The 20,478-nt window shown below is 39.3% G+C and overlaps 1 protein-coding gene and 1 long non-coding RNA gene across 2 annotated transcripts in view; one reads left to right on the top strand and one right to left on the bottom strand.

The window, feature by feature from the left end:
- Positions 1-693: 693 nt before the first annotated feature.
- Positions 694-2,168, top strand: LOC124867310. The gene is made up of 2 exons (XR_007038011.1): positions 694-1,562; positions 1,655-2,168. It is a non-coding gene; the product is annotated as an uncharacterized LOC124867310 (long non-coding RNA).
- Positions 2,169-4,203: 2,035 nt separating this feature from the next.
- LOC124866914 (globoside alpha-1,3-N-acetylgalactosaminyltransferase 1-like) overlaps positions 4,204-20,478 on the bottom strand; it is a 33,391-nt gene continuing 17,116 nt past the window's right edge. Inside the window, exons 7-11 of the mRNA XM_047362964.1 lie at positions 12,575-12,688; positions 10,310-10,426; positions 9,979-10,112; positions 9,305-9,382; positions 4,204-9,212 (exon numbers count right to left, since the gene is read on the bottom strand). Coding sequence (XP_047218920.1) covers positions 9,065-9,212; positions 9,305-9,382; positions 9,979-10,112; positions 10,310-10,426; positions 12,575-12,688 — 591 coding nt within the window. The 3' untranslated portion in view covers positions 4,204-9,064. The remainder of the gene's footprint in view (positions 9,213-9,304; positions 9,383-9,978; positions 10,113-10,309; positions 10,427-12,574; positions 12,689-20,478) is intronic.

Raw genomic sequence — 20,478 nt, 5'->3', positions numbered from 1 at the left:
AACCTCATTGTGTGGCAGACTCTCTTTTTGTACAATCTCTGGTGGAATTGTGAAGGTCTGACCACTCTTCAAATTCTTCACCAGATGAGAGACATCTGGCATGAAGTACAGCCTTTTGTCTGGTCTTACTGGGTGTTGGACAAATGTTTTCTTGTGGCCTACTCCAAAAGCCCGCCACATCGCTCGGTTAGCACTGCCCATGTCAGTGGTGATGTTTACCACAACAAGACCTATGGAAGCTGCTCTCTCAATGATGTCTAGGATGACTGGCTTGTAATTAGCTCCATTAGTGGAATTGCCACTAAAATGGTACCCCACAACTTGCTTCCATCTTGTTGTACTTCCTGCCAACATAAAAACACATGCATGTGTTGCAGCTCCTGTGTGACCAGGCAGAGCGTCACATCCCCAAACAGCTTCCCTGTTCCTAGGTGCAGCTCCACACTAGGGGTGATTGCCATTTCATCTAGAGTAAGTATACATTCTCTTTCCATCTCTGTTAAACTGTCAACCTTTAGTTGGAGCATGTTGAAAACTTCTCCTAGCACACCTGGTTCCAGCTTAATGTGTTGCAATCTTCTTTGCTGGGTTCTGATGTCAGGGAGAGGGAGACTCATGTCCTGAAGAAGCCTGTAGCCTGTTGAGCCCACAGAAAAGCGAAGTTGTATGGCTTTTTTAATGTGTTTTTGCTCCATCTAATGCCTCTTTTACTCTTCATACCAATAGCTTTCATTTGATCTTTTGTGAAAATGCCGCCAAAGTTCTTTTCCATTGTTAAATTTTTCTTTTGTAGGACTGCATTAATTTTCTTCTGTCTGTGAAGTTCTCCTTCTATTGTTCTTATGTGAATTTTTTGGTTTTCTAATTCCTCCCTCAGCTTTTTCACCTCGGTTTCCTGATTGTATTCCCTGTTGATGCATATGTCTTGCCCTGTTGACCCTGGCTCATCAGTTCCTGGCATGTCCCTGTCCTCTGAGGCTACAATTTCATCTTCTTTTTCCCCTTCACTTTCCCTCATCTCACTTGCCTCATTTCTGTTTCTTCCTTCCTTCATCTCTGAAATTATAATGGCACTGTTGGCATGAAGATTAGGTAAAAAATTTGAAACGTATTATTTAACACGGTTCGTACCAAAGTTTACTTTAGAACTATATGTGTGATCACTAATCAGTGGATCAACATGCAGTGGAAGTTCTGCTGGACTTCCTCCTCTTTGGTTCTGGGCGATGAAGAAAAAGGGTTGGAACGGCATCAACCCTCAGTCTCACTTGGCCTGACTGTGTCCTCACAAACTGTCCTTTTTCAAAGTGTGCCTGTAAAGTGATTTATTTATTTATTTCCTTGCACATTTCATTAGGCCCTTGTGCATTTTCCAGTGCAGTGTGCAGATTGAACTTACAGCACATAGTTTCCAGTTGTTGTGACCTCTGGTGATGGTGAGGTTGCTTCTACTGACTTGAACCAACCATTTTTTCCTTCTTTCAGGATCTTTTGGGAAGCCATACATACGGATTCCTTTCTCTGACCGATTGGTGCATCCAAATGCAGCACACCCAACCATGGTAACCTGCTGAACCTACAGAGGAACACATTTACTTTTTTTGCCTTCTAGCTATGATATTGATTATTTCTTTATTGTTTTCTGGGAGGTCAGCAGATGTGGTGACTGACTTCAAAAGGAGCTGCTGCCAATGATGCCAAGGAGGATGAACCCTCATTCGGACTTGGGCACATTTCTACCTTGTCCAGATTTGATCAGATACAGTTTATTGGTGCAGATGTAATTAATAAACTGTATAAATGGTAGTGCAAGTACTTATTTATTAAAGCTAGTTTTGCATTTTACATATCGTACAATAAATTGTTTGGTCATTTATTTTTGCACAATTCAGTTGTTTTGTCATCTAATACGATTTTAACTACATTTTCAATTAAATGAACATTTTAGTTAATGAATTACAATTTTACAACATTTGTCAGACTACAGGCACAATCAACTCTGTTATAGATACAAGTACTCAGTTCACATGACAGCAAAAAATAGTATAATTATGTCTTCTACAAAAATTAAGAATTCATCCCAAGTCTTCAGTCATATTTTCATACAGCTACATATTTTCCTAATTCATTTAAAAATTATTAAATTTTTTAATAAAATTTTAATTCCGCTCATTTTCCATCTGTAATCTTTGGATTAATTTTTTTTTTTTTTTAAATACATAGGCAATAGATCTTTCCACGTAATATAGGATGTAAATCCGAAGGTAAGTTTGATCAGAGCTCTTAACTGCTGGCACAGAATACAGTTATAGCATCCTTGCTAGCATGTGGAGGAGATCAGAAAGAGCATTTATATTAGGTATTGTTACTTCCGTTTGGATTTTCCAATTATGATTTAGTAACCAGTAATCAGTTAATTATTATTTAATTACCAAAAGTCACAGGAAAGAGTGAAAAAATTCGCTTTTTGCGTTATGTCGCGCCTGAAGCCGTTCAACCTAACTGACACCACTGAGATGTTTGGAACTATTGAGAGCTACATGAACCACGTGACCGCCTATCGGCGAGTTCAAAGAGTGTCGTAACTCTCTTTCTATGGCGCTGGTTTTTAATATAACAATGACCATCAGTAGGACTCTTTGTGGGGTTCCTTGAGACGACATTGTTGTAAATAAGCGCCGTTTAACTAAATAATCTGAACGGAAACTATCTGTGTAGTTATGCTGCTATAGGCTTAGGCTGTTGGAGGACAACGACCACTTTCACCCTCTTCGCTACATTCTCACACTACTCTCCAATTTTGCATTATTTGCTGTTATTTCAGCTTTTAACCTTGTTCTCTCTATTCTTCTCCTAGAAGCTACACCTGGCCTGGCTCTGTGTCTACCCTCTTTCTGGAGAGGGGAATCGTCCGAGCTTCTGCTGGCAACAACTTAATGCTCACCCTCTACCGATGATCCACATGGCCCTGTCTTTTAGTGTTTAAACCTTTCTCTCTCCTAGACATGGCAATTGACTGAGCTTAACTGTGACTAACTCTATGTGCTCTCTTTCAGACTCTAACCTTAAAAACTGGCTCAGAGTTTATCTGTTCTTTCTTTCTAGGTGAAACAACTAAAGGAGCTACATCCATTAACATTTACTTTTCCTTCCCATAGAAAGTACTCCTGGATCAGTGCTTCTTTGTTCTCTTTGTATCTCTGCTCTGTTCTCTCAAACCCCCAGTCGGTCGTGGCCGATGGCCGTTCACACTGAGCCTGGTTCTGCTGGAGGTTTCTTCCTGTTAAAAGGGAGTTTTTCCTCTCCACTGTCGCTACATGCATCCCTCAGTATGAGGGATTGCTGCAAAGTCAACGCCAGTGACTGTCCACTGTCTCTACATGCTCATCCAGGAGGAGGGAATGCTGCAAGTCACTGACTGGATGCAATCTGCTGGGTTTCCTTTCCTTAGACAGAAAAACGTTTTATCCAATTTGAATAAATAACTGAATCTGACTGCACTGTTCAATGGTTACGATTAATTGGAATGTATGTACCTGACTTTTGTGTAGTGCCTTGAGACAACATGGGTTGTGAATTGGTGCTATATAAATAAAACTGAATTGAATTGAATTATCTTGGTCTATGGTTTCATTTTGGTCTGCTCACTGCCTTTTTATTTAGTCCCTTTCCTCATGCTTTAGTTTTATTAGGTTCACCTGCTCCTTCTGCCTCCCTGCTTTCATGTCTCACCTGTCTGTTTTCCCTGTGTCCACCTGTGTCTGTATTTAAGTTCGTCCTTGTCCTTTGACATGTTGTCGTCATGTCTTTTTGCATATCTCTTTGATGGCTCTTTTGGAAATTATACCTTGCTTCTAACCTTGTTATGTTTTGTTCCTGTTTGAAGACTCCTGGTGAGCAGGATTATTTTTGTAATCCTGCGCCTCACCTGCAAGTAAGCAGACACTTTAAATTAAAGGAGTTTTTCTACTGATACTGTTTTCTCCGTGCTTGTGATTTTGCATGACATGTTCCCCTTTAAATCTGACCAGTTTTAAGAGGTTGCAGATTCTTGCTATGATTTTAGCAGGTGTTGCAAGAAAGTATTACCTTACAGTTTACGGCACAACAAAGAATTTTCGAAAAAGAATCTAGCCTATAACATTTGTTTATAGGCTTCATTTTTATACACATAAAAAAATCATTCAAGCATTTTACAAATGATTTAATTTTTTTTTACCTTTATTTATCCCGTTTAAATGCTCTTCCATTTTAATGGTTTCCTTGCAAGACTTTTGCAAGGCAACCACGAGGAAGATACCAAAAGCACAGCTTCCAGAAAAAACCTCTGGACACACACACACATACATGTATAAACAAAATTAAGTGCTCATATCTCATTAAAATTAAACCCACAAATAAAAAAAAAATTTAAAAAATAAACACAATGTGCCTCCTTCACCATTTTAATTTTGATTTAACAAAATTTCCAGCAAAATAATATGACATCTCTAAAGGGCTGAACCTGTCCTTGTAACATGCCTAATGTCTTCAAAGCATCCCACAGGCAGAACTATATTTAGATCATTTCTACTCTTAGATCTATAATCATGAAGGTTGTCTGTGTGCCTTTCAAACTGGCCTAGGCTCATTCATAAAAATATTCCTGACACAGTCCAAGGAAAACATGAGTCATGCTTTATACCACTGTAAGAGATAAATTAGGCATTAATAATAGCTTGTCATGTCACAGATACAGGTATCTCAGAAAACAGTGAGGTTGTCTTCCAGCCCTTTTCAACAAAGTTAAAGGTCTGTACAGTCATGTAGTTTGCACAGTGTATTCTGAAGTACCCTTGACATACAGCAATCTCCACAACTTTTGGCTGCCCTGGGAAAGACATGTACAAGCCTTTCTTTATGTTTTATTACTATGGGAGAATTTCTTCAGAGGAACACCAACTTTTTAAAATTCTTTTAGATGTAACTAATTTATAGAACCCCCGTAGCCAATAGGATAGTGTTCTTCAGTATCATTTTACAAAGTTGAATCATACACACAGCAAGATCTTTGACGATTCCTCTTTACACAATGTCTGGAGTGCGGTATCCTCCTTTACACTTTCTTTTTTTCAGGTCACCCCACAGGTTTCTTATAGAATTTAGAGCTAGGGACAGAGATGGCCTTGGTAGACAGTTTATGTCTAATGAACAGTTTCTTTGTTGATTTGGCCGTATGTTTTGGATCATTATTGGGTGCCAGAAAGTGTGTGTGTGTTGGTTAGGGGGTGGGGGCTAGTGCAAGCATGTAGAGAATTCATACAAATCTTGGCATTTGAAAAAAAAAAAAAATGTACATTATCAAACTGCAGTTTCATTCTTGTATACAATTTATAGCATACCTATCAGATGTTTAAGAAAATACACACTCACTAACTTTGTTGTGTTAAATACAATATAAAACAACTCCCCTCCAATAATACAAAAAACCCCCAAAAACAAACCAACCCAAAAAGGCCCAACATTGCAGATATACACTTACAACATGTTTTCTTGAAACAAATATATTGACAATCTGTGTTCAAAACTGCAGCAGAGGATGAACATCCTCAGAAGACTCGGAGTCCCTGTAGTAAATATATGGGGGAAATTTAGTGCCAGCTGTTGCACACTGTCATTCTATTGGCTGATATGGTTGTTAGGAGATGATACGACTTTAATCTGAGAGAGAGCAAAAAGAATTTGCGAGCAGGGAAGAAACTCGAGAGTGCAGTTTTGATCCGAGCAGAGAGCAAGTTTGCGCGGATGGAGGATGAAGAAAGCAGGAGGCGAAATTATCTATGCAAGAAGCATTAGATCAGAGCACAGAAACAAAGATTTTCAGAGAGAACAGAGTATATTTGACAGAAAGCAGAGGTTTTGAGTGCAAGCATTACTAAGTTTGAGTACAAGCAGAATGAAATCCTGCTCTCAATTTGAAAATGTGTGCTCTTGATTTTTGGCAGTAAATTTCCCCCTTATAAAAGATCATGCTTAATGGCAGTGATGAAGAGCTTGATATGGTTCCGCTGTCTATGCAACTAAAAAACATAAACTCTCCTATGTGATTAAAACTGCCATAAATGTTATCAGTGAGAAAAATCATCAGTCCTTCCAGCCAATATGTGAAAAATGTGTGCACAAAACCAGGCTGACCCATCCCATGTTCTCCATTATGAGTATGAGCTGCTACCTTCAGGTAAGTGATACAAGTTGGCAAATTTTAATTAATGAATTCTTTTAAAAATTTCCTTAGTCCCCTTTTTATTAAAAATGCTAAACAAGAGTGGGACAGTTATTTTAACCTGATTTTACTTTTATACAACACAGTATGATCTGAACAGTTAGGTTACCCTCCAATTTTAATCATTTAAATCTTAAATTGTTGTTTACCTTTTTTTTTTTAAATTTTTATTGCTTCAATGACTTTTATATTTTATGTCAAACTGTGTTTTATTTTTATTTGATGATTGAATTGAACCATTTTTACTGTTCCTTGTTTTAGAGCAGCTTTACTTGCTTAAAACAACTTTCCCCACTGGGACAATAAAATATATTGACCTGAATATTAATGGATAAAAAAATAACAATACACAAACTCTGAAGCAGGTTGGTTACAATAACAGTAAGGAATGCTTTCAGGGACATGTAAAATGTTATGCCTTATTTTGTTTACTCTTGACTAAAAATATGCAGAGTTCACTATTAAAAGCCAAACGTATGTTTTAAAATCCAAACAGAAAGAAACGATTGTAAACATTCATTGCATATAGCAGCAGGAAAAACATACACCTTTTTATACCCCTGATAGCCTTACATTAGAAATATATACGCACATCTCAAACAATTAGAGGAGTATCGTGAAATGGTCGAATACCTTTTGTCAATTACTTCAGAAAGCGAAACTCATATTATATAGGTTCATTACACATAGAGCGAAATATTTCAGGCCTTTATTTCTTGTAATCCAGATTATTATTGTCACATTTTATGGTTGCGATGGACCAAAGCAGCAACAGGACATCGGCAGGAGCATATTGGATGGAAATATTTTAATGGAAAGTATGATGAATTAACAGGATCAAAGAAAACACAGGAACCAGGGAGACAGCAATAGGGAACCCAACAATGAAGGGACAGAAAACAGGAACCTAAATACAACTAAGGTGAAAAGAACTACATGGAAAACAGATGGGTGCAATTTATTTAATCCTTAGATTAGATGAAATTAAGGTATAATTTTATGTAGGAATCAAGATTACATTGTCTGGGCAAAGATTGGAGAGGCACAAAATCTGTGTTGCTTAAAATCCAGTGTGACGTTTCCACAGTCAGTGATGATTTGGGTGCCGTGTCATCTGCTGGTGTTGGTCCACTGTGTTTTCAACACAATTATCTAACAGGACATTTGAGAGAACTTCCTTCTTCCTTCTGCTGATGAGCTTGATTGAGATAATTGCATTTTTCAACAGGACTTGGCTCCTGTTCACACTGTCAAAGGTACCAAAAGCTGGTTCAATGACTACAGTGACTTGAGCCCCATAGAGATTCTATGAGTTATTGTCAAAAGGAAGAAGAGAGACAGCAGACACAACCATGCAGATAACCCGAAGGCTTTGATATGTATTATTCACATTTTCTGAATTGTGGGGTTTCATTATAGGGTACAGAGGCTTGAAATATTTCACTCTGTTTAATGATGAGTTTCATTTTCTGAAATGAGTTACAAAAAATGTTGATCAGGATGTTCACAATTTTTAGATGTACCTGTACATAAAACTACAATTTCTTTTTACCCATTTCCTTTAACCATTGTATATTTATTAAAGGAGTAAAATTGTTTGGATCTAGGTACTCTCTTGATCAAAATCTTAAGACTGGTGTGAAGTTAAAAATATTAGCATTTTGCGCTGCTCGATCATAACCAGGTTGTAAGTTGAACTTCAACATGCAAATACAAAGAAATGGGCGCAAGACACCAAAAATAGATGTGAACTGTTAAAACCTGCATTGGAGCTCAAATAGGCTGTTCATTAGTTGATCAAAAGTTTAAGACCAAAAAAGCAATACAGAACTGTGTCAAAAAGAGGACTCTAGTGAGTCATTCTGTGTTCTCATGGGTCACTTCAAAATTTGTTTAGGTGTGCTGGATTTGAGTGTTTCTAGTAGACTGATAGGAAAGATGCTCCATATGTTGTAAAATGTTCCAAAAATTGCATATACTATTTGGAAAGTTTATTTTTCTTAATATCCCAATCAATATCAATTCCCTTAATATCCCTTACTATCAATTCCCAAATGTAGACCGTGGGATTTAGATCAGTGGAAAATGCCGGGTGGTCCAAAGGAGGCATGTTCTCCTGGAAGAAGCCTTTTGTGAGGCTTTGTGAACCACAACGATGACTTGTTGCAAGACGTGGTCATCCCGTCACAAACAAGGACCCTTTTTTTTTTTACTTTTTTGTCTCTTGCTTCTGTTTCTTTTTTGTTGTTGTTGCATTTAAAGCTATTCCTGCAGTCTGTTGATGATCCAAAAACATAAAATATGAAAACTTGTAAATTCATCCCCAGTCTTGAGATTTTGTTCAGGAATTTAAATAATTTTAAAAATGCTCAAATCTCTTATTTTATTAAATTCAGTTGTGTATTATTTTCAGAAGATTTTGTACTACACAACATTTTCAATGAGTGGGGTTCTGATTCCCATATTGCTTGGTTAACTCTTAAGAAATGCGAGAGATTATGACAGCCAATTAAACCAAAATAACTGTGAGCAACCTCCTGCTGGTAGATCATTAGTGCTGTCATATAACAACTTTCCTTATGATGGACTATAAGCAGATTTTAGAAAACTACTTTAAATTGTTGGTCATCTAAGTGGGTTACAAAACATTTACCTGATGGGTATGAATTGACACGTGGTCAGTAATGAACATCCCGTAGCCGATGGGGATACTTTGTGCTCTAAAGATTTGGGTATAAAAAGACCAGAACTACAAAGGCACAAAATCACCAGCACCTGATTCCAGCTCCTGAGGTTTAAGCATCAGTGTCCACCATTTGGGCGCACTTCTGCGTAGTTCTTAACCAACTGGGAGACCCTGACAACTTTAATGTCACTCGGTACTTGGTCATAGTCAGACCACAGATATTCTGGAGACAGTACCTTTGTTGGTTTGTTGTATAAGAGGTACCTGGATAGGAGAACAGGCAAATATGCAGTGTATGTGTTTAAATGATAGGAGAACATTTATTTTTGAGTTAAATGTCATTTTGTTTAATGTACCTGTTGAGATGACTCTCCTCCTGCCAGACAGCTTCAATGTTGTTTTTGGCATCCTCCAGTGACATTTCATAACAGTATCTGATGAAACATCAGACAGATATCAATACACAAATGCTGCTGCAAGCGTTTAACATATGGGGTCTTGTGCGCTAATAGTTGTCAAATTTCTGAATGAACACAGTTGTTGTTTTTTTTCTAAATATCTACTGTATTCTATGAAGAAGCTAGCCTTATAGAGAGAGTGTAGGAGGTAAGTTCCGTTTATTTGGTTCTGAAACAACCTCGTTTACTTCAGGGTTCAGTTGTGAAAACGAGAGGCATTTTTATGAAGATACATTTAACATGAACAAGTTGTTAGAAGCTATTATTACTCTGCGATCTGCAAATGTAATTGGTTAATACTTCAAGCACACCCCGTTACAGTAAAATATAGAGATACTGTGCATTACCTGTCACAGCTGCAGTGTTTTCACATTTTGCACATACTATGTTGGTTTAAGTACTGATTGTATTAGATAAAGATTGCATATAAGACTCAAGATCCAGACCTCGAGTCCAAGTCATCTCATATCTTTACAAATCAAAACTTGAGTCATGTCTGCTATGAAGTTATTTAGATAGACATGATTTTGAGGGTACTGGTCTTTAACTCAAAGTAATTATAGTTTGATTACTTGACAAGCTTGTACATATCCTCCAGGTATCCACCCCAGACAGCTGCAGTGTAGTAGTAGTCTCCTTCCCCAGCAGGAATGTATGCTTTGGAGTTTGCTCGACGCTCATAGGGAAAACTGTCCCTTGGTGTGTTCTGTGTGGACAAAGGTCAAGAATTTGGTAATAATGATTAGAGGCTTTGACTGATATACGTGATGAACTGAAAATAACTGGAAAAAACAAAAGTATATACAAATAATAACTTTTTTGAGAATGGTACAAAGAGATTAAATATATATAGTCATACTGTACTTTACTTAAAGCCAATATTATGTAAGAAAAAGGTAAAACCTTGTAGTAGCCACGGTGAAGTACAGCTGATAGACGACTGAGACACTCAGCTCCAAACCGGTTATGGAAGACACTGTCTATGTCCATCATGAACAGATAATCTGCCTCTTTACGGATCTGAAATGAAGATACCAGAACGGTTCAAGATCAAAGGTCTAATCATTTCAGAGCCCCATGTTAGGACACATTGCAATAACTGTTCTTTGTAATGCTGACATTTATTCCTATACTGTAAAGTTGCCATTTGAACATAAAATATTTGAAAATAGAATAGAGGTTAGGTCTGGGAGAGGATAGAGGGACCAGAGAATGAAACCCTTCAACCCCAGTGCACACCTGTGCTGCATTACCTGCTTACCCAGTGGTCAGAGTGAATACAGAACGTAGGGCGTTCACACCAGGGTAGTCTGGGAGATTAGGTTTGATTGGCTGGGGAATGTGTAAACAATCACACCTTCATTTGGTTTAGTTCACTTTAATGCTGTACTTTCAAAAATCGACCAAACCACCTGGAAATCGTTATGCAGTTACAACAGCTGTTTGGTTGGGACGCTATCGCATGAAACTTCCCAGAACAAGAATGAGGTGAGACAGCAAGACAAGCGTAAGACAAATGCAGCAGTACAGAAAGGACAGCAGCAGGGACAGACTAGAATGTGCTACTAAATGAGGAATAAGAAAACCTTAAATTTAAGTCATATGTGTAAGGGATATCACTCCCTTACAAATTATTTTTCTGCGTTTAGTTTGTTGGATAGTCTGTTGCCTTTCCCACTCTGAGCGAACCACAGCAGGGTTCATTTCAAAACAAACCAAAAACCACATCTTAAGGTGGACCAAAGTTCCTGGTCAGTCCAAACCAGATGTTGAATGAACTTTAATTGCTGCCCAAATGAAAGTGCTTTTAACAAAAACAACATGAGTAAGGTCTTGCAAGCAGTAAAAGTGCTTCCAGGGCTTTTGTTGTTGGTGACTACTTGATTTTTCCCCTCTGGGGGTATAAAGTTAAAACCTTGCTCTTTTCGGCATAACGCAGCCACAATTGTGGACTAGTCCAGGGTTCCAACAGGGATAGTGGACATATTTGTCATTTTAATATGCTTACGCTATTTGGGATTATACAGTCATATACAATAAATGTGAATATTTTTGAACAGTTCATTTATTTCAGTAACTCAACCACTAAGTGAACCGTATTATATAGATTAATTATACACAGACTGATGTTTTTGAACGTTTATATCTAGTAATTATGATGATTTTCCACTTACAGCTCATGAAAACACGACATTTAAGATTATAATATTAAATCAGACCAATAAAACATTTTTAATACAGAAATAAGGGAAAAATATGTTTAATACCTGCTTAAAGGTTATTGTTAAAGGGTACTTTTAATCTAACAAATGAGCCTCAATGGAATGCATATTATTATTTACTGAATATGACTTATGAAAAAAAAAACTGTATTTACCAAGTGCTTAATGATTGATGGAAAACTAAGGGTGTATTCACACCAGGAAAGTCCTTTGGTCCGCTTGTTTGGTCCGGACCAAAAGCATTTGGTGCGGTTTGTTTTCACATTGTACTTTTTGCAAGTGAACTATTACTTGTAAACAAAGCCATGCGGGTGACGATCATTGTTCCCATTGGACAGAAATGACGGGGGCGGGACAGAGCACAGACCCGGAAATGTAGGAAAACAACTGTAGACGTGCTGCGTGCAGCACCTGTGTTCTGCATATTTGTACCATTATTAAAGCTGCAATATTATTGTGAGGGTGAAGAGCAGCTCATTCAACACAGACTTTGAGACTTTCCATTTATAAGTTTAGAACCCCGTCGGAGAATGCGTGCTGAACGCCGACGTTCTCTACGTGCCTTGTCAGCAAGCCAGTAGGGTTTGTATTCAGACCATAAGCGAACCGCACCAGAGTCCGTTTAAGCGGACTGAGACCACCTCAAAAAGTGGGTCTCGGTCCGGTTGTTTGGTTCGGACCAGGGTTCGCTTGAGTGTATTCACACCTGCACAAAAGGTCCGGACCAAGGGGGGAAACAAACTCTGGTCCGTTTAAAGCGGACCAAAAGTGGAAAGTGTGAATACACCCTCAAATCCATTCTTTGCCTAATGGTTATCTCTGACTTTTGACATCTTTGACTGTAAATCTGTGCTTTTGTTTAAGCCTGAAAAATAAAACTCCCAAATTTGACATGACTTCATACAATACTCATTAGCTTTCTTGGATTCTGCATTTCACTTTTTACCGTCTTGTCAATGGTGCTGGTAGCCCATTTCATCCTGCCAAGCACAACATCTTGCCAGCGGTTAGCACTTGGGACGGGTACAACTGTGATTTTCCTGCCGTTACCCAACTCAACCTAAAAAGACAAAGAAATAAAGCAAATTAATCACAAAAAACATCCTCAAGCTTTCAAAGATGGATCGATTGAGCGATACACATTAACCAAAGAGAGCAATTAAATGTCAGATACCGAATATTATTTTAAAAATCATAGCAAATCCAAATGACATTAAAAATCCTTGGAGGTTTACTGGTAAGAGCTGGTTCTGATCCAATCTTTCTAGTAGGGTAATTAGCTAATTAAGTCCTCTGTGGTAAGGAATTCATCCTGTGCTAGAAGAAAAATTATAATATTAATACTTGAGGTCGCTGGTATAAGGCAGCTGTGGTCCCATCATTCAAATAGTTACAGTCATGGGCACTCACTGAAGTCTAAGTTGAGAAGCTGGATCACTGGTTGGTCCAAACTTTTTAAATACTAATAATGTTTGGCGTTCACTGGTATATAATTGTTGTAATACAATCCTTCTAAGAAATCTAAAAATCTCTGGTCATTGGTGTAAAAACAGCTTTAGTAAAATTTTCAAATACTAATAATATTTGGCTTTTCCTGGTAATCCTTTTGAGAAATCTGAAAATCTATGAAAAGTAATAAAATCACACATTTAGGTAAAGTAAGATAGGAGGAAAACTAAATCATATTTCAGATTCTATTCTTAGCAGAATAGAGTCTGAAATAGTACAAAAAACCTAAGCAGGGGTAAGCAACACACACATAAGTAAAGATTCAGCAAGGGTACGGTGGAATATGGAGGGTGCAAATGTAAGTCTGAGTGTGTTTGCAAGAATTAGACTGTCAACACTGATAGAAGCGCCATTGTCCTTGAGAAGAGAGGTGGAAGTTTTATCAATCGGCCGCATAGTCCTATCAGCACACAGCTGGTAGGGGAGTGCTGGGGAAGAGCGTCGTGTTTATATAACATACAGGAGATATTTTGTCGATACCCAGTTAGCAGACGTTGCCAAGACCACATTGGGGCGCCGGGTTTAGAAAATCAATAAATTTTGTGGTTCAGGCAAATGTGAATTTCCAACTACCTTAAGAGTTTTACTGGTATCTCAATTGTGAATCCAAATAGCCAAATTTCTGGTATTTTCCACAGATCTGGAGCGCACAACTTCTCCAAGATTATATCTTTTAACCTCTGAGTCCAAGGCTGCCAGGCTGCGATTCTGTTCAAGAATCGTGTCCAGCTTGCGATTCTGCTCTCTTAACATTTCAGACTGAGTGTTGATCGCTCTACAGACTCCATCCAACATCGCAGGCAGCTTTGGAATGCTTTGAACAGCCACCCACGTTTTGCAAATCACTCGATAAGCCAAGTCACCACCAACTCCATAAAGCAGAAATCCTGTTATCAAAAATCCAAATATGTACACATTTTCTACATCCGCGACCAACATCGTAGTCAGGTACACAATCTTTTACTGCTGCCAAGAATCCATTGTGTATCCAGAGAAGAACGACCCGTTTGGACAAGAGGGTCTCCTATACCCTGTCTTCTAATTTTTCTACAACATTTCCTTTGGAAAATAAATTTGATCAATTACGTTGAGAGTCCAGCTGACCAAATCTATAATTTACAAGTTTGGAGGATATGCAAAGCGAGGCTCTGAAAAAAATACAGACAAAAGCAGAAGCAGGGATCAGCAGGGAGGGAGGAAGACAAAACACCTGTGTCTTCCACCGAGAGCAAGAGAAGATTAATCTGTCCTTTTGTCATTATTAAGTTTGAAGTGTGGGTTTTCCCTCTGTGTTTATAAATGACTTTACATCCTGTTCAAGAGTCAAACCAGGTTTCACTTTCAAACACCTGCACCTAATTTCATTACTTTTGCTTATCCGCTTGTAAGGATTATGATTATTGATTAATTAATATTAATCAAGAATTATAATTTAAAATCATAATTTGAAAAATATTAATTTCATAACCAAAAATCATGACTTATGAATAGAAATCAGAGATGTCCTCTGGTGTTGTGATTATGGGCTCAAAGCTCTTTAATAATTATTAATTATTAACCAAAACCACCAACTGTCACTGTTTATTCAACCACTTCACCGAAGGTGGGGATCTTCGACCTTGTTTTGACAGATAAATCACTTTTGCACGAAATAAACAAAACGCTTCACTTAATTATATATATGAAGATTTATTGAAGCCAAATAATCCTGATAGACCATTATTCTGGTCCAAAAACCTTCACCCAACTAACAAGCACTATTCTACACAAAGGGAATAAAAAAATGCCTACCTAACAATAATAATAAAAGAAAAACATATATGCGCATTTAGTGTCTATGAAGATCAAACCAGCAGTTTTATGGAAAAAAATGTGTAATTTGGGATAAATGTAAAGAGAAGTCCTCCTGGTGTTCTGATGTCAAGCTTGCAGCGATCAGCTGATAAAATGGTGGGGCCACGCCCCTTTAGCCACTACCAGCTGATCGCCCCAAATCTTGACAAAGGGTCATAAACTCTGAGGCGGGAACTCAGTGGAAAATCTCCAGCAATAAAACTGGAACAAAGAGTGGTCGGGCGAGGCCCAGACCGCAGTTGCCTTGAATGAAAAACTTTTAAAAGTCCAACTTCTAACTCCCGGCTGATTTGAGATCAGCTGGACAAACATTAATCACAATTCGGCAGCGCTTGTGCACCAAATCAAAACACCACTCAGCATAACATAATTCAATTGGTATTGCATGCAACAAGTTGATACCTGAGATTAACTACTGGTGATCCTACATCACCTTACAAAACAACAAACAGAAGAGGTTTTAGTGATTTGCAATTTGGATGAGGAAAACTAAGGATTAAATATTCAAAAGAGTTGTAGCTATTGATTGGTCTGGGACTAGTCAATAAATCGGACTGAAAGATGGTTGCTATTCCTCTTCCTCGCCCAGTATTTCGAGGAACGTGAAAATTTAAATAATTACTAGGAGTTGACTCATTTATAGTAACATAATCTTCTTGCTGCAGCCAGGTTTCTGTGAGGCAAAATAAATCAATCTGATTGTCACAAATCAGGTCACTAACTAGCAAAGTCTTTGAAGAGAGAGATCTTATGTTCAGTAAGCCACATTTAATTGTTGTATTTTTCTTTTTAGTCTGAGTTGTGTTTAATTTTAATAGATTTTCCTGATTTCCTCGTTTGAGATAATTTTTTAATCTATTCAATTTTGGCTTAATAGGGTAATGGGTGGGTAGCAGTACAGAAGCTGCAGAGAGGAGTGTTAAACTACGACCCTGCTTCCTGGTCTGAACCCTGGGTTGTCAGAGGTTTGGAGAACTAATAAATTCGGCCAGATTCCTAGAAAGAAGAGCTGCTCCATCCAAAGTGGGATGGATGCCGTCTCTCCGGATCAGACCAGATTTTCCCCAAAATGTTTGCCAATTATCAATGTAGCCCACATTGTTTTCTGGACACCACCTAGACAGCCAGCGGTTGAATGACAGCATGCGGCTAAACATGTCGTCACTGGTCAGATCAGAAAGGGGACCAGAGAAAATTACGGAGTTTGACATTGTTTTGGCAAACTTACACACCGATGCAACACTAACTTTGGTGACCTACGATTGACGTAACCGGGTGTCAGTACCGCCAGCGTGAATAACAATCTTACTGTATCTACGCTTGTCCTTAGCCAGCAGTTTCAGGTAGGATTTGATGTCACCCGTTCTGGCCCCTGGCAGACATTTGACTATGGTCGCTGGTGTCTCTGGTGCCAAGTTTCTGACTATGGAGCTGCCAATTACCAGAGTTGGGTTCTCAGCGGGTGTGTCGCTGAGCGGGGAAAATCTGTTAGAAACGCAGACGGGTTGGTGGTGACCTGTGGTCTGGGATCTAGGACTATGCTTTCTACGTACCGTCACCCAGCCGGCCTGAGGCCCCGGCTCCGCGGGCTCTGCTGGAGGACTGCTACGGGGAGCTACCCTCGCTCTGCGCTGGCTAAGGGGCCTCGGCTATCTGCTGGTTTTTCAACAGCGCGGAGCTGGGCCTCCAATTCCGATACCCTCGCCTCCAGAGCTACAAAAATGCTACATTTATTACACGTACCATTATCACTAAAGGAGGCAGAGGAGTAACTGAACATCTGACACAGAGAGCAGGAGGGAGGAGGAGACTCAGAGAGAGAAACAGCAGAACGGGTTGCCATGGTGGAGCTAAAGCTAATGCTAATCTAACGACCCCTTACCGCTACTAGAAAAAACCGTGTAAGACAGGGAGAGTCCCCAAACATTAAAAGCAGCAACAGAAAGTATGTGTTTTAACGTGCTTATGTATTAGAACAAGTAAGAGGTATCACAGTAGAGAGAAATCAGATCAAACGAGAGAGCCTTCACACACCAAACAATCCACCGAGTTCAACAGCGAAAACAGGAAGTGATGAATACGCCTTACCACGCCTGTCCAGCAGAGGAGCCAGAGCACGAGATTCCAAGTGCAACTTTAAATAAGTTTGTATTAATAAAATAATACATATTATTGGTAAATTCTACTTCCGGTTCCGGTCACGCGCTTGTGGTTTTCCGGTTTTGCTAGGAAAACAAAGATTCACATTCAAGAGGCAGTATAGAAACGTTATCAGATGCCATCCACTCTGAATTGTCAGACAGGAACGCCGTAAGTTGCATCGTATGACAGTTTATACTGATGAGTTTGAATATTATTGCTGATTTTTCTGTAATGTTATTTTAGTGAGCTTGAAGCATTTAATTTATGTATATATGTCTATGTGTTGAGATATAGTGTATTTTCTGTCATTTCAGTTTTCACTACATGTTCATGAAGACAATTAAACAAGCTGCAACTAAACTCTAGGGTCTTCATTTGTAGTTTAGCTTGTTGTCACCAACATCCTCGTTGCAAACACTATAGTGAAAAGGCGCCAATTGATGATTCAACAGTCAAAATGGCATCCAGCAACAAGTCTGCTTGCAGTGTAAGGATGAGCCGTTCATCTGAATCAGCAGTAAGCGCATCTTATGCTCGTGCTAAAGCGGAGGCTGCTAAGGTGAGAGTATCTTATGCAACCAAAAAAGCACAGTTGAAAGTTGAAAGAGCACAAAGTGAATTGGAAAAGGCTAAGATAGAGGCAAAATTGGAAGTGATAACATTAGAAAAAGAAGTTGATGTTGCTGTGGCTGAAGCCCAAGTGCTGTAGGAAGCTGAGGCAACACAAGAGGAGCCCGAAAGCAGAAAACCTCCATCAGAAAAAGTCTAAATTAGAACGTACAAGTGAATATGTACAATTTCAAACAGATATAATACAATCTTCATGTCCTGAAGAAGTACCAACCACCTCTCGCCCATGAGTAAGATCACCCGATACATCTGTAACATGGGATCCCCTCGATGAACACAGTGTAGGGCCACAACCCATCAGCTCTGAACTAAAGCTTACTAAGGACAAAGTTGCTGCCCTAAATATGCCCAGTCAGCCTAGAGATGAAACAAAACCAAGGTTGGAGAAACCAAACACTCTCCTCAACCCGATTTGCTCGCCGTTCACGCCTCACTATAAAACCTGGCAAGCATTCCATATCCAGTCGAGCCGTTTGCCCAATACATTGGTAAGACGAGATCTAATCACTTCGGGCCTTTACCAGTTCGATGATAGGCCAAAGAATTATGGAGCATGGTGCTCTTCATTTACTAGTGCAACAGCTGAGGTTCACCTAAGTCCCATTGAAGAACTAGATCTCATGACAAAATGGTTAGGGAAGGAGTCAAGCGATCAGGTAAAACGTATACGCTCAGTACATGTCAGCAACCCCACATTAGCTCTACACAAAGCATGGGAGAGACTACGCGAATGTTATGCTGCTCCTGAAATAATCAAAAACTCGCTCTTCCAACGATTGGATGGTCAAAAATAACGGTCAAGGATAATATAAAGCTGCGTGAACTAGGGGATCTGCTACAAGAGATTCAAAGCGCCAAGGAAGACGGCTACCTCCCTGGCCTACAATATCTGGACACTTCTCGCAGAATAGGCCCAATTGTAGAAAAACTCCCACATGGACTTCAGGAAAGGTGGATGTCATATGGATCTCAATATAAAGAAGAAAATCAAGGCTGTTTCCCACCCTTTAAGTATTTCTGCAAATTTGTGTGCAAAGATCCGAGTTTCCACCAATAAAACAACCAAACACACTCAAAACCAGAAAGACTCTATTCAAAGAACTTTAACTCTAGTAAAACTATTACTGTGCACAAAACTAATATTTTTCTCCCCACCAAGGACTTTAACAGGAACTGCCCACTGCATGAAAAGCCACACCCGCTCAAAAATGCTGGACTTTTCGGAACAAACCACTCAACGAAAGGAAGGCCTTCCTCAAAGAGAAAGGAATATGTTTCAAATGCTGCTCTTCAGACACTCATCTTGCAAAGGACTGTAAATCTGCAGTGACGTGTTCTGAATGTGAGAGCACAAGTCATGATACAATCATGAATCCCGGTTCTCCACCACAGATCAACATGGCTCCCTCACCGACACATGAGAATGGCAGGGAGGGAGAAAACATTCCTGACACAGTGGATGTCATAACAAGCTGCACACATGTGTGCGGTCCAGGTCAGTGGGGTCGCTCATGTCCTAAGATATGTCTTGTGTGGGTGTACCCTGAAGGTTACAAGATCAAAGCAATCAAAGCGTATGTAATATTAGACGATCAGAGCAGAGTTTTTCGAACTTTTTGATATTGGAACTGAACCTTTCTCCTACAATCTTAGAACATGTTCTGGTATTGTAGAAACATGGGGCAGAACAGCTCAAGGCTTCCAGATTGAGTCACTAGATAGGTCGGTAGTTATCCCCCTAACCCCGCTCATTGAGTGTCAGGACATTCCCAACAACAGAAGTGAAATCCCAACTCCTAGCACACTGCTAAATCAGCCACATCTTCAATCCATAGCAAAATACCTCGCAGAACTAGACCCTAAAGCTGAAATACTCCTGTTACTAGGGGGAGATATTTTGCGGGCGCATAAGGTCAGATAGAGGCTTAATGGCCATCATGATGCACCATTCGCCCAGCATTTATATTTAGGGTGTATCGTAGTCGGGGAGGTTTGTCTGGGTAATCTTCATAGGCCAACTGTCAGCACTTTCAAAACAGTTGTCTTGGAAAATGGTCGCCCTACAGTTTTTGAGCCATGCAGCAGCCTCCTGCAACTCAAGGAAATGCCGCACACAAATAGGCTGAGTAAAGCACCTGAGCAAGTTCTGAGACAAACGTTTTTTATCCAGACGGAAAATGACAATAATCCAGCTCCCTCAATACAGGACGCAATTTTTGTCAAAATAATGGACAATTCTATGAACAGAGCTCAAGACAACAGTTTGGTTGCCCCACGTCCGTTTAAAGAACCTCGTCAGCGACTGCCAGACAATAGAGAGCAGGCATTCACAAGATTCTCATACTTAAAATGCAACCTAAACAGGAAACCAAAAATGCAAGAGCAATATGTAGCCTTCATGGGAAAGATCTTCTCTAATGGCCATGCTGAAGTGGCACCCCCACTGAAAAAGGAAGATGAGTTCTGGTATCTTCCAACATTCGAAGTTTACCACCCACAGAAGCCCAATCGGATCAGAATTGTTTTTGACTCTAGTGCCCAGTACTGTGGTGATTCACTTAACAATTTCCTCCTTACTGGCCCTGATTTAAATAACACACTCCTTGGAGTTATTCTCCACTTCCGGACCTAAACTGTTGCAATCATGGCAGATATACAGCACATGTTTCACTGTTTTATGGTACGCGAGGACCACCGTAATTTCCTCTGTTTTCT

The sequence above is a fragment of the Girardinichthys multiradiatus genome, chromosome 4, assembly GCF_021462225.1.
Source record: "Girardinichthys multiradiatus isolate DD_20200921_A chromosome 4, DD_fGirMul_XY1, whole genome shotgun sequence".
In the NCBI taxonomy this organism is placed as follows: Eukaryota; Metazoa; Chordata; class Actinopteri; order Cyprinodontiformes; family Goodeidae; genus Girardinichthys; species Girardinichthys multiradiatus.
This window is presented reverse-complemented; position numbering and strand designations above follow the sequence as displayed.